The sequence below is a fragment of the Mizuhopecten yessoensis genome, unplaced genomic scaffold (assembly GCF_002113885.1).
Source record: "Mizuhopecten yessoensis strain PY_sf001 unplaced genomic scaffold, ASM211388v2 scaffold716357, whole genome shotgun sequence".
NCBI lineage: Eukaryota > Metazoa > Mollusca > Bivalvia > Pectinida > Pectinidae > Mizuhopecten > Mizuhopecten yessoensis.
Window position 1 is genome coordinate 695,892 of NW_018480076.1, and position 13,747 is coordinate 709,638.

Sequence of the window (13,747 nt, forward strand, 5' to 3'; positions counted from 1 at the left end):
ACTGCTAAGAAAATATATTTCTAAATATATGAACAAACCCGTCTGCGTGATAATGATTAGATATGTGCGTCATACAAAGTAATTTGGATTGTTATTGCCTACCTGTAATTAACACCTGTAGTTTTCCCCTCCCACAATAGCTACACGAGACTGTCCCCGTGCTTAGATCTATATCTTATTTTTCGTTGACACGATAGTCTACATGGTAATTAAATCTAGATGGATTGGAGAATTTGGGGTTCTTTTAACGTTCTGACGTACATTTGGAATTTATGTTATACAACTTTAAGGATGTATGTCCCACTGCACTGTGGTTTATCGCATGTATACATACAGTGACCTCCCCTTAATCTCGTTTTGGATATAAATGTAGTAAAGTTAGGCCAGAAAACTTCCGTTGACCAGAAAGCTCTCTCAGTTCGAGTGACAGTATACCAATCTGAAGTCGATGGTTCAAGCCCCGTGTCTTTATACAATGTGAAGGTTAACTAACCCGAGTTAGATAAACATGATAACCAACCATCACTCGTTGGGGAACCTCTATTTCTATATCCGTATTATGTATTATTTTGTTTTTCTTTGAATCATTAATTTTGTTAATTTATCTTTATATTATTATAACGATTTTCGTCATTTCATTATTTTATCGGTTTATTTCGCTGTATAGTCTCGAAATCAGACAGACGTTACATAAAGAAGCAACAAAATAACGAAGAAACGAATGGAACAGCAGAGGATCCATCTCTCACTACCGGCAGTTTCACTGTGTTTTTTTGTAGTTAACGTAACTGCTCCCCCCTTTATTCTATTTTACATATATATATATGTATCTGTAGCGCGATTGGACTGTAACTCTCCACTGTTGCTGCTGACTGCTGTAGCTTAGTCGGTTTAGGGCGAACTTATTATAGGTCGGAGTTCCAGTGTTCGAATCCTACATTGCCCCGCAGCACTTTCAAACTCAGAACGCTATTTGTTATTTGATTTTATTCATGTCATCTTTTTATTTATTTCATGCTAGAAAATTTCTCGCAATCACATGTGCCGAATGCTATACACGTGATCAGTCCTAAAGAATATCGATTTTTAAATATAGCCTATATAGAAATTCCCCGCAACCCTGTCTAAGCGCATGCGCAGTTAGACTGGAACTAATAGGTTCAGCTGAGTGCGGGTGTGGGCATCCCTGTGAAAATTGATATTTTTTTTCCTTATTTGTCCTATGTATTGTAATTTACGAAGAACACTCATTACCGAATTAGAATGGTACGAAGGCGACATAAACGTAGATATTCTTTGCAAAGGTGACCCCAAATTGTCTGTATTACGGGAGAAGTCAATCAATAAGTTGGAAAAACTTAAACTAAAACCGAAACGCGATCTGTCAGACGACAACAGAAGATGGCTTGCTGACGAACGCTTAGCCTCCGTTACATTTTATTTTTGAAACATGTAATAAAAAAGTTATTTACTTTTGTGCTGGTAATTATGGTTGTATAATTGTATATTATTTCATAAACGTTATCAAGGAATAGTTTTCTTTTTAGAAATAGTTCATCAAAGCTATAATCGGAGAAAAGGTTTCCAGCTCATAGTTACAGATTTTGGCTTTGGAACAGGGATCCTTAATCTCACATATCAGTCAAACAACTGACTTTAGAACTCCAGTACTTAAAGTCTATATTTAGCTCCGAAGAAACAAAATAAAAACTTTAATTGAATAATAACATGTCTGTTTTTGAGTTTCAGCTCAGGCGTTGTAAATGCTTTTGTCGACATATGACTACTTTTCATCGAGGTATAATAGAAACTGTTGCTCACCCGAGCAGGACGTCTGCGTAATGTGTTGGAACACTGCCGGGTTTTGTCACCGTCGACTCTCACACTTTGTTACCCCTTAATTTAAAAATTACATGTGGATGGTGAAGCGCAACACTTCATGTAATTGCTTTCACTTTCATTTATTTTTAACATCAAGTCAGTGTAGGAAACTAGTAATTGTAAGTTCTTAAGCTATCCTACATAGTTGACAATGACACACCTATCCATGTCGGGGATTGAGAAAAGAATATACCTGCTGTTACCCGGTGCGTGTTGAAAGAGGCAACAAATGTGGGAACCCCCTACAGAATTGGGGAAAAGCTTTTGTGCCTCCAAAAAATAAACAAACTAAAGTTTCTCTCTACTTCCTACTTACCTTTTTGTTCCATACTGCCTCCCTGGCAATATCCCACTTTTGACCTTGGTGTTGAATATTTGCCCGGGTAAGAAAGACAATGGGTTCTGTCCCCAGGCCGGAACATTCCAAAATTCTTAAAAAAGGTAGTTATTTTTCGATACTTAACGTTCAGCATTTAGGGTAATCACAACAACTAGTCAACAAGTATAATGTGACCGGGCGGAATGCTACGTCGTGGTGCCCCCGGCATGTATTTCAGTGAGGTAGCAATATAAAGTCGGCATTAGATATGCGCTATCGCAAGGAGGCAAATGACCCAACATACCGCCTGTAGCGCACAAACACACATACACACACATGGAACCACATCCTTGAATTATCATAATTGTTAATAGAACGTTAACCCTGATGAAACCAAACCAAACTGATCGAGACATTATTTATACACAATCTTTAACTGATATACAAATGTAAATTTTACAATAGTGTCATATAAAAACGTCATATTCATAAAAAGTTAAAATCATCCATGCGTGTGGGAAAAAAAGAAAACGATAGGAGATTTAATGAAATAATAATCAGATAATTTATTAAAAATAAATGGAAGATTGAATTGTTATTTCTGAAAGCTCTATCCTGCACGTCGATCAGTGTTAATAGAGAGAGATCTCAAACACATAAGTCAGTGTCAATAGAGAGAGATCTCAACCACATAAGTCAGTGTCAACAGAGAGCTCAATCCTAAGCATCGTTCATTGTCACTACAGAGGTCTCTCCTACACATCGATCATTGTCACTTCAAAGCTCTCTCCTACACATCGATCAGTGTTAATAGAGAGAGATCTCAAACACATAAGTCAGTGTCAACAGAGAGCTCAATCCTAAACATCGTTCATTGTCACTACAGAGCTCTCTCCTACACATCGATCATTGTCACTTCAAAGCTCTCTCCTACACATCGATCATTGTCACTACAGAGCTCTCTCCTACGCATCGACCATTGTCACTACATAGCTCTCCCCTAAACGTGGATCAATGTCACTAGAGAGCTCACACCTAAACGTGGATCATTGTCACTAGAGGGCTCTCTCCTACACATCGATCATTGTCTTTACAGAGCTCTCTCCTTCACATCGATCATTGTCACTACATCACTACAGAGCTCTCTCCAACACGTCGATCATTGTCACTCCAGAGCTCTCTCCTACACATAGATCATTGTCACTAAAGAGCTCTCTCCTACACATCGTTCATTGTCACTACATAGCTCTCGTCACTACAGAGCTCTCTCCAACACGTCGATCATTGTCACTCCAGAGCTCTCTCCTACACATCGTTCATTGTCACTACATAGCTCTCTCCTGCACATCGATCATTGTCACTTCAGCGCTCTCTCCTACACATCGACCATTGTCACTACAGAGCTCTCTCCTACACATCGATCATTGTCACTACAGAACTCTCTCCTACACATCGATCATTGTCACTACATAGCTCTCCCCTAAACGTTGATCAACGTCACTTGAGAGCTCTCTCCTACGCATCGACCATTGTCACTACATAGCTCTCCCCTAAACGTGGATCAATGTCACTAGAGAGCTCTCCCCTAAACGTGGATCATTGTCACTAGAGGGCTCTCTCATACACGTCGATCATTGTCACAAGAAGGCATTAACCTGTTCTTAATCAATGTTACAAAACTCATGAAGAAAAGTTGTAAAAAAGGAATTCTCCCAAACATGTTTGTAATAACCTGCACCTAAAGAGCGTCATCTGACAGATCTATCCAATTCAGTAGTTCGTCTACTTTGTATTTTAGCTGTTCTAGTTTTGTCTTTATGTAAATACAAAATACTGACTTTTCAACATCCTCTTCTACTATCGATAAATGGCACTCCCACGCCTTCTCCAGCATATGAGTACTTGTGTAGTAATGAGAGGCGATGAGAGTTTTGAACTTCTCTACATTGGAATATGTGAGTAAACAATTGACGAGATCAGTGTTGGTCGCCACAATACCAAGTCGACTGGCCACTATACCGAGGTAAACATCCTCCATGTTGATCGGTTTTGTGTAGGGAATGGCCAAACTCATTTCCAGTACAGTTCTCATAGACATGATAATAAATCCCCCGAATATGTAATCTGGGTAGGTATCAAACGGGTACTCCTCCTTCGTCACAATCCATTTACTATGCCACTCGTCTTTCTTCCCATGCCGGACTGGTGATGTATCATGGTACAGATGTCCATGATACAGTCGTTCAGCCTCCGCCTGTGGCATGTCCTTCAGGTGTTGGAAGAGGAAGTCTGTGGCCACATACATATCGTCATCAACAGACACTACGAACTCGGCCACGGCACAGCGTGCCACCGCCCAGTTGATGCCACTGGTTGTCTTGAGAGTCAAATTATGGTACGTGTCCATATAATCCATCAAAAGGACATCCTTGTATTTCAAGAATTCTAGCTTTATTTTTTTAATCGTACTAGAATCCCGAGGTATTCCGATAGAAAACACGGTACGTATGTTCGGAAATCTTTTCTCGTCGGCCCATGTTTTACGTAAGGTCCGTCTTTTCGCAAAATTTTCGGGCTTTGTCTTCACAATGAACAGCAAAAATACACCGTTTTTACTATTTTCACATTTACTCGAAGGGTTGATAATTGGTGTGTACTTCCACTCATTGATTGGGTTGCCAGGTAGAACGCCATTTTTGGCAAATGTTTTTATTAATTGTTCAATGTTTATATTTTGAGGATATTGAAACGGGTTAAATGGGAACCAATCATCCTCGCCCATGTCGCGTGGCATCGCTTGATTCACCAAACCATTGTCGTTGTCTTCGTTTGTAAGTTTCAACAATAGTTTGTATGGTTCATCCATCAATTCTTCCATCTTTTGCCTATCAGCGCGATACTCATCCTCTACGTCGTAACTCTCCAGCTTGCCTTTGTAACTGTTTATATCGACGGCGGGGTAATGGGATTTCTCTCCTTCCTGGTCGCCATTTTTGTCCACGTGATTTTCCGTTTTCAGACTATTCTCGTATTTATTTTCACGTCTGTCGTCTTGAAGATAATTCTCATCTTGCAGTTTTGACCGTTTATCTGAAGGCGAAAGCGAACTTCTGTTAGAATGTTTACTTCCGGTAAACATTTTCCTGTCCTCTACTATTACCAGGCGTTTTAGTCGCTTTAGGTTATCACGTGATATATCTTTGAACGTTGATTGCGCATCACTCTCGTCTTTGACGAGCTCTCGTCTTTCCCTTTTGGGAACATTTCCGGTGTAAACAATGCTCGTTAATTTCTCACTGTCAGTTTTTAGGTTACTTTGCAAAATCCCGAACATGAGAAGAGAGAAAACGCATAATAACAGGAAAGATGACCGTCTTCTTAAGACAGAGATAGGTGCATACCGCAACAGAACGATCATGGCGGGTAACCGAGCCATACTTCGTTCAGAGCGGTTCTGTCCCGATAAAAAGGAAGCCAGGTAGACTTTCGACTAATATCTATAATTGTAAGGCAGACACGGAGGTTTTTGTTCATGACAAACTAATTACACCCATTGTGTCACACCAATCAACCAAGGTTAGTTTAACTACAATTTCAACATGTGAATTCGTTTGTTCGAGCAAAGGTCCCGTATATACGTAACAAAGTACTTTTTTTCATGCTGGTGAATTGAAATTCAGATACCCACTCGTAATTTCGACTAAGTCGAAATTTCAAGATATTAAACTATCAATTCCTTCTTATATGTACTACCAGGAAATTTAAAGATATATACCAATGGGGCTATATAAGTAAAGGGTTTCATCCATTTGGGGAAATGAGGCCGGGCCAAAGGGGTAACATATGGGTTAATATTTAAACGACAATTCCTTAAATACGCATGGAAGGAACTTGACCCGACTTTGCATGGGGCTCTCTTGTGCAAGGAAATAAATAATGGGTTTTCGAGAGTTCAGGGTTCGATTTTGCCAGTCGAACATATAAAGGTACAGTGTGTAAATGTTCACCTGCCCGACCACGTGTTTTCTCCACAATGAAGACGAATCTTCCCGCCCCACCCACCCCCAGAGGGCGCTACCGTCCAGGTCATCAATTGTGATTACTATTACACAGAGAGTAAACATATATTATTGACATTAATTATTTACATAGCACAAAATACATAACCAGAGAAAAATAGTATCCACTGAATTTATAGAATATATATGCTTGTGTTAAACTATATCCATTCGGTCGGACGGGTCCCAAGTGCTACATTTATATTTATTTTGAAAAAACATTGAATCGTGTATCGTGAAATTGTGTGCTAGAGTGATTTTATAAATGTAAATAAATGCATTAAGTAAATATATAAACGTAGTGATGTTATCTGAGATAAAAGTGATGTGTGAGTAAAAAAGAGAAATATGTCGTGTCTCTGCACGACGGAATGGCGGGGTCGGTCTCTTCACCTGTTAATGTTTTTACTGTTGGTCAAAAGACAGAGGTGACTGTAAACAAATAAATATTCTTCATGAAAATTAAACGGCAGAGTTTCCATGTATGTGATTAAAAGTCTGAATTAGCTGTGTTCTCGTGTAATTGCTAAAATACATGAACTCAGGAAGGGGCTTTTAAAGAAACGAGTAATTGAGATGTGTTGGTACTTAAACGGGAGGCAACTCGTGAGTACGTCAACGTTTCAAGTTTCGATAGCGTTCCGTGTATAATCAAATCAAATTGTGTGAAGGATCGAGTGGAACATGTATAAATATGTGACGTCGTTGTGTTTCTTGTGTCAGGTCGAGATCATGAAATCTTTATAAATTATTTTATGTTTAACAAACAGGCGCAAACGTCCGAAATGTGTAACCCGTCGCCAATTTGAGATGTACCTACCGAATGGTACGATTATAGGGTTCGTTTCGTACCTAAAGCCATATTTGAATGTTGCATAACTTGTTTCATTTACCAATAAAAAAAAATATCTTAGCATTCAGGCTACATCACAGTTAATAAGGTTCTTAATTTCTGAGGTTGTGAAATTCATCTGATTCTTACCTATGAAATAGATACTACCTTAATTCGAACACTAAGATATCGTTTTGTAGATTAAAAATATGTTTAAAATCGATTTTACCCAGTGCGTAAAAATTTATCATCTCGGCGTAGCTTGCGCAGAAAACAAGGGTCTGGTTGAATGAGACAAGCCAGGTAGGAGCACAGGCACTTCAGTTCAGCAATTAGAAAAAAAACGTTGGGGAAAAAAACTAAATAAAAGACAGAACCGGTCCGGAACCTGATCGTACACGCAGATCAGGGCCGTTTTCGTTTAATCGTAGTAATCTGATGCTGCTTTCAGGCGAGCGTCGACAAAGCCTTGCAAGGCCTGCATAAACATTTGAAGGTCCGCCAGGATTTATACCGGAAAATGTTACATTTATAAACGGTCAAACCGGTTGTTCCGCATAAACGAGCAGGCCCCAAGTTCTGAGTTGGTTCTTTTGTTAATTCATTTTATTTTTAATGACTAAACTCAAGTACCGGTGGTAGGAAAGATTTCATGATAGCTTTTGATCGTGTTCAACTGGATTTTTTACGTTCGTACATTCGTGCTGTAGTTTGAATTTTAAAAGGCAGATTTTTAATTCAGTTAAGAGTACTTATTATATGATGGCGTTTAATATGCATAGAATACATATAAATCTTACCTTAACTCGTGTTCACTTAAGGAATACACGTAGATTCTATCTGTGCTTTGTATAATAAAATCTCATTTAAATTGCGGTCCATGCAATGTAGCTTCAATCTTTCTTGTATTCGAGTGCACAGAGGTAAGACCACAGGATGGCATTTTTACCGAAAGTCGAACTAAATCCCTAACACATATCAAATTACTCTGAACACCTTATTATATGTCCAAATATAGCTGTAACAAATTATCAGGTCCCTGTGCATTCAACACACAAATGCCTCACTCGGACGTATTACATTCACACTCGTATCGAGTAGAGATTTATCTGACTTATTCAAATCACACATAGATGCAATTCCTACTCGAATTCATATATATATGAGATTTAGAGGTTACACAACGAGTGGTTGTTGAATATGGTATTTATTTCACTCGAGTTAGTGAGTTTTCAAAAGTAATAAAAGACACGAGCTTTAGCTAGTGTCTTTCTGTAACCTTAGAAAATTAACTAACGAGAGTGAAATAAACACCATGCTCAACAACCACAAGTCGTTTTATCTGTTTCTAACACATTTACTGATTTGAATAGCATTCACACATTTTGTTGAAAAGGCTGGCGTAGTGATATGACCCATATGTAAAAAGTCACTCATTAATAATCAAAAATGACTTTTATTTTACAATTTCAAAAATTTCAAAATTATGTTTCGACAACAACTTCGTGAAAAAATAAAATAGATGAAAGACTTTAGGTATTGAGAGTAGGCAATATTGCATTAATTAATATAAATTAACCACGGACTATATGCGCGTAAGCATATCGTACGAAATCTGCCTCCCGCCAAGTGATGAAGACGACCTAATCGCTGTCAATGTCCAAAACCATAGGCCTGGGACGTTTCTTCGTGAGGTTCGTCGATTAACGTCAGAACTCCGTCCCCCTAAAATATGCGGGAAATATGCGACACGCGCCCGGAGCGCAATTCAAACTCATATTTTAGAAACAAATCGTCACTTTCACACACATGTCGCACATGGATCGAAAGATCTATTGTTTATGCACAAGATGAACATACATAACATGCCTCAAACAAGTAATACAATCACTAAAAACATATTTTTTCAAACTTACTCTGTTTTACTCTAGTTTTTTGATAGCCCCGCCTTCCAATGTCACGTGACTAAAATCTCGCCGGCCTACGTCATAACGTTGGGAAATACCTTCGGTAACGCGAGATCTCGTCAAGTCATGTGACATTTCTCATGGCCTAATTTCCATAAAAAAACATGGGTTGGTAAAGGAAAACGTTGAAAAATGCTTTTCGTAATGATCTTTGAAACATCTTATTGATACCACCTAGTGCATTAAGAATAGATCTTTCGATCCATTTGCGATATGTGTGTGAAAGTGACGAGTTGTTTCTAAAATATCAGTTTGAAGTGCGCTCCGGGCACGGGTCGCATATTTCCCGCATATTATAGAGGGACGGAGTTCTGACGTTAATCGACGACAGACCGATATGAAAAAAGTCAATAAAACGTCAGAATAATTCGGACTAAGAGACATATATCGGTATATTGCGTCTCTGGGTTTCACGACCTGGACACGCGACGGTATGGCGTCGAAACGATATCGAGCGTCTGTAGCAATTTTGCCTGAAACTAGCGATCAAATCTTTAAGCATCATCTTCTTTTGGTTTTGCTTTAATAACCCTCTTTTCCCATCGCATTACCTCACAAAAGTCACCAACATTTGCCGGATGTTGACAGCAGACGACGTAAACAAAACAGAACGCGGCAAAAAGCGCAAGAAAAAATTCGTCCGGTCAAAGTTCATCTTCTCGACCAATCAAAACTACGGAAGGTCATATACCATGTGTGGTGTATCACTCATATTTATTCAACAGTCTGCATGTTTATACAATGATATGAGAGTGGAATAACACAGCGTATTGTGGTAGAAATGTAGTTCTTGAAGAAATGTGTGGCAAGAGCTCACTTCTACATGTCTATCTGTGTCTGTAGAGTTCACTTTTACATGTCTATCTATGTCTGTAGAGTTCACTTCTACATGTCTTTCTGTGTCTGTAGAGTTCACTTCTACATGTCTATCTGTGTCTGTAGAGCTTACTTCTACATGTCTATCTGTGTCTGTAGAGTTCACTTCTACATGTCTATCTGTGTATGTGAAGCTTACTTCTACATGTCTATCTGTGTCTGTAGAGCTCACCTCTACATGTCTATCTGTGTCTGTAGAGCTCACTTCTATATGTTTATCTGTGTCTGTAGAGCTCACTTCTACATGTCTATTTGTGTCTGTAGAGCTTACTTCTACATGTCTATCTGTGTCTGTAGAACTCACTTCTACATGTCTATCTGTGTCTGTAGAGCTCACTTCTACATGTCTATCTGTGTCTGTAGAGCTCACTTCTACATATCTATCTGTGTCTGTAGAGCTTACTTCTACATTTCTATCTGTGTCTGTAGAGCTCACTTCTACATGTCTATCAGTGTCTGTAGAGCTCATTTCTACATGTCTATCTGTGTCTGTATAACTCACTTCTACATGTCTATCAGTGTCTGTAGAGCAAACTTCTACATGTCTATCTGTGTCTGTAGAGTTCACTTCTACATGTCTATATGTGTCTGTTGAGCTCACTTCTACATGTCTATCTGTGTCTGTAGAGTTCACTTCTACATGTCTATTTGTGTCTGTAGAGCTCACTTCTACATGTCTATTTGTGTCTGTAGAGCTCACCTCTACATGTCTATCTGTGTCTGTAGAGCTCACTTCTACATGTTTATCTGTGTCTGTAGAGCTCACTCTACATGTCTATCGGTGTCTGTAGAGCTCACTTCTACATGTATATCTGTGTCTGTAGAGTTCATTTCTACATGTCTATATATGTCTGTAGAGCTCACTTCTACATGTTTATCAGTGTCTCCAGAACTCACATGTCTATCATGGTTCTGTGTTACTAGATAACTGTGTCCTACACGCTGATTATTGTCACTAGAGAGTTCTCTCCTGTAGGCGATCATGGTCACTAGAGAACAACTAGATATCAAACACCGTAACCAGATAGTTTTCTTCTATAAAAATATCAGGCCATAAAGAGCTAACTCTTAAATGTCCATCAGTGTATCTGGGGTGCTGTTTTCTAGTAAACCGATCAGAGGAACTAGATCTCATTCTTACATGTCAATTTGTTTCACTCGAAAGGTTACTCCTATACATTTAATCAGTGTTACTTGATATCTCACTCCTATTCATATCCGAGCAATGCTACAAGAGAGCTCAGTTATTATATCGAATCAGGGTTATTAGAGAGCTGTCTCCTAACTATCGAATCAGTGTTACTAGAGAGCTCATTCCTACATATCCAATCAATGTTACTAGAGAGCTTACTGCTATAATCCAATCAGTGTTACTAGGGAGCTCACTCCTTTAAACCCAATCAGTGTTACTAGAGAGCTAACCCATATATAACCTGTCATTGTTAGTAGAAAGCTCACTCATATATATTCAATCAGCGTTACTAGCTAGCTCCATTTCACACGTCAAGAGCTCACTTGAAATAAAGATCATCAACAGATATCTCATCTATACGTCTTTCAGTGTCACTAGAAAGCTTACTCACTCCTACATATCGATCATTGTTACTAGAAAGCTTACCCTACAGGTTGATCAGTCTCACAAGAAAACTTACTTCACAGGTCGATCAGTGTCACTAGAAAGCTTACTCCACAAGTCGATCAGTGTCACTAGAAAGCTTACTCCACAGGTCGAGCAGTGTCACAAGAAAGCTTACTTCCACGTCGACAGGTGTCACAAGAAAGCTTACTCCCACATGTCGACCAGTGTCACTAGAAAGCTTACTCCTACATGTTAATCAGTGGCATTAGAAAACTTTCTCTCCTATATCGTCCAGTGGCACGAAACAGATTTAGATAACTACTCAATCAGTGTCTCTAGAGATTTCTCTCCTGTAAACGTTTATAAATAAGGAAGTCTCGGCAAAAGGTTGACCATTCTTAACCTCTAGAGGGCATTATTTGACAAATCTATCCAATCCAATATTTCGTTTACTTTCTTTTTTAACTGTTCTAACTCTTTCTTTAAGTAACTGCAAAATACTGATTTCTCCACGTCGTTTCCCACTATGGATAAATGGCACTCCCACGCCTTCTTCAGCATTTGGGTACTTGTATAGTAATGAGAGGCGATGAGAGTTTTAAACTTCTCCGTATTTGAGTACGTGATATAAAAATCTACAAGATCAGTGTTGGTCGCCACAATACCAAGTCGACTGGCCACTATACCGAGGTAAACATCCTCCATGTTGATCGGTTTTGTGTAGGGAATGGCCAAACTCATTTCCAGTACAGTTCTCATAGACATGATAATAAATCCCCCGAATATGTAATCTGGGTAGGTATCAAACGGGTACTCCTCCTTCGTCACAATCCATTTACTATGCCACTCGTCCTTCTCCCCATGCCGGACTGGTGATGTATCATGGTACAGATGTCCATGATACAGTCGTTCAGCCTCCGCCTGTGGCATGTCCTTCAGGTGTTGTAAGAGGAAGTCTGTTGCCACATACATATCGTCATCAACAGACACTACGAACTCGGCCACGGCACAGCGTGCCACCGCCCAGTTGATGCCACTGGTTGTCTTGAGAGTCAAATTATGGTACGTGTCCATATAATCCATCAAGAGGACATCCTTGTATTTCAAGGATTCTAGTTTTATTTTTTTAATCGTGCTAGAATCCCGAGGTATTCCGATAGAAAACACGGTACGTATGTTCGGAAATCTTTTCTCGTCGGCCCATGTTTTACGTATGGTCTTTCTTTTCAAGAAGTTATCGGGTTTCGTCTTCACAATGAACAGCAAAAATACACCATTTTTACTATTTTCACATTTACTCGAAGGGTCGATAATCGGTGTGTACTTCCACTCATTGATTGGGTTGCTAGGTAGGTCGCCATTTTTGACAAATGTTTTCACAATTTTTTCAACGTTTATTCTTTGAGGATAGTGCAACGGATCGAACGGATTCTGCTCATCTTCTTTCTCACCATCGTCCGATATCAATTCCTTTTCCAAATCCACTTTGTCAATGCCTTCTTTTTCAAGTTTTGACAAAAGTTTGTACAGTTCATCCATCAACAATTGGCTCTCTTTCTCCTCAGCATTATACCTTTCGTGACTTGTTTTGTTTATGTTAATGTCGTCATCGAGATAATGTGATTTTCCTCTTTCTTTCTCGTCAGCGATTTTGTCAACGTAAGGTTCCTTAATAAGACGTTCCTCGTTATTAACTTTACGTAAACGGTTTTGGAAGGTATCCCCATCCTCCAACGTTTGGTTTGTGTTCCCAGAGGAAGGCTGGCGATCATCGGAATAGCTACTCCTGTGTATCCGTGACTTTTTACCGTCCACTAAAACAAGGCTTTGGAGTCTCCTTAGATCGGCATGTAACACCCCGTCCACGCCCCTTCCAGCACGAGCTCCTTCGTCTAGTCTGGCAGTATGCAGAATGTTTATCTCACGATTAAGTTTTTCACGGTCGGTTTTCAGATTAGTCTGGAATATTCCCAACACAACAACAGTCAGAACACATAAAACAAGAAGTGTTGCTCGCCTCCACAGAAACCATCTCATGGCAGAGACGGGTATATACCGGAGGAGCTCCATGTTAGATGGCGAGCGGCGCACTTATGTACATCAGACTTTCGGGTGTACTATTAATAGCACGTCAAGTGTACACATCGCCACGTTACAACTAGTACTGTATAAATGGTCATGGTGACTGGGCCCTTTCACAAACAGTTGAACTCACACAGCATGAATAAATCTATT

At 39.4% G+C, this 13,747-nt stretch overlaps 2 protein-coding genes across 2 annotated transcripts; both read right to left on the reverse strand.

The window, feature by feature from the left end:
* Window positions 1-3,457: 3,457 nt before the first annotated feature.
* LOC110443698 (beta-1,3-galactosyltransferase 2-like) lies at window positions 3,458-5,578 on the reverse strand. The gene has a single exon (XM_021488077.1). The coding sequence runs from the start codon at window positions 5,532-5,534 to the stop codon at window positions 3,939-3,941; it is 1,596 nt and encodes a 531-aa protein (XP_021343752.1). The 5' UTR covers window positions 5,535-5,578; the 3' UTR covers window positions 3,458-3,938.
* A 4,911-nt stretch (window positions 5,579-10,489) lies between these two features.
* On the reverse strand, window positions 10,490-13,665 carry LOC110443682 (lactosylceramide 1,3-N-acetyl-beta-D-glucosaminyltransferase B-like). The gene has a single exon (XM_021488050.1). The coding sequence runs from the start codon at window positions 13,580-13,582 to the stop codon at window positions 11,918-11,920; it is 1,665 nt and encodes a 554-aa protein (XP_021343725.1). The 5' UTR covers window positions 13,583-13,665; the 3' UTR covers window positions 10,490-11,917.
* Between the last annotated feature and the right edge of the window lie 82 nt (window positions 13,666-13,747).

Bases quoted from the DNA above. Each gene is read 5' to 3' on its own strand.
- LOC110443698 (XM_021488077.1), bottom strand. From the start codon at position 5,534: ATGTTCGGGATTTTGCAAAGTAACCTAAAAACTGACAGTGAGAAATTA.
- LOC110443682 (XM_021488050.1), bottom strand. From the start codon at position 13,582: ATGGAGCTCCTCCGGTATATACCCGTCTCTGCCATGAGATGGTTTCTG.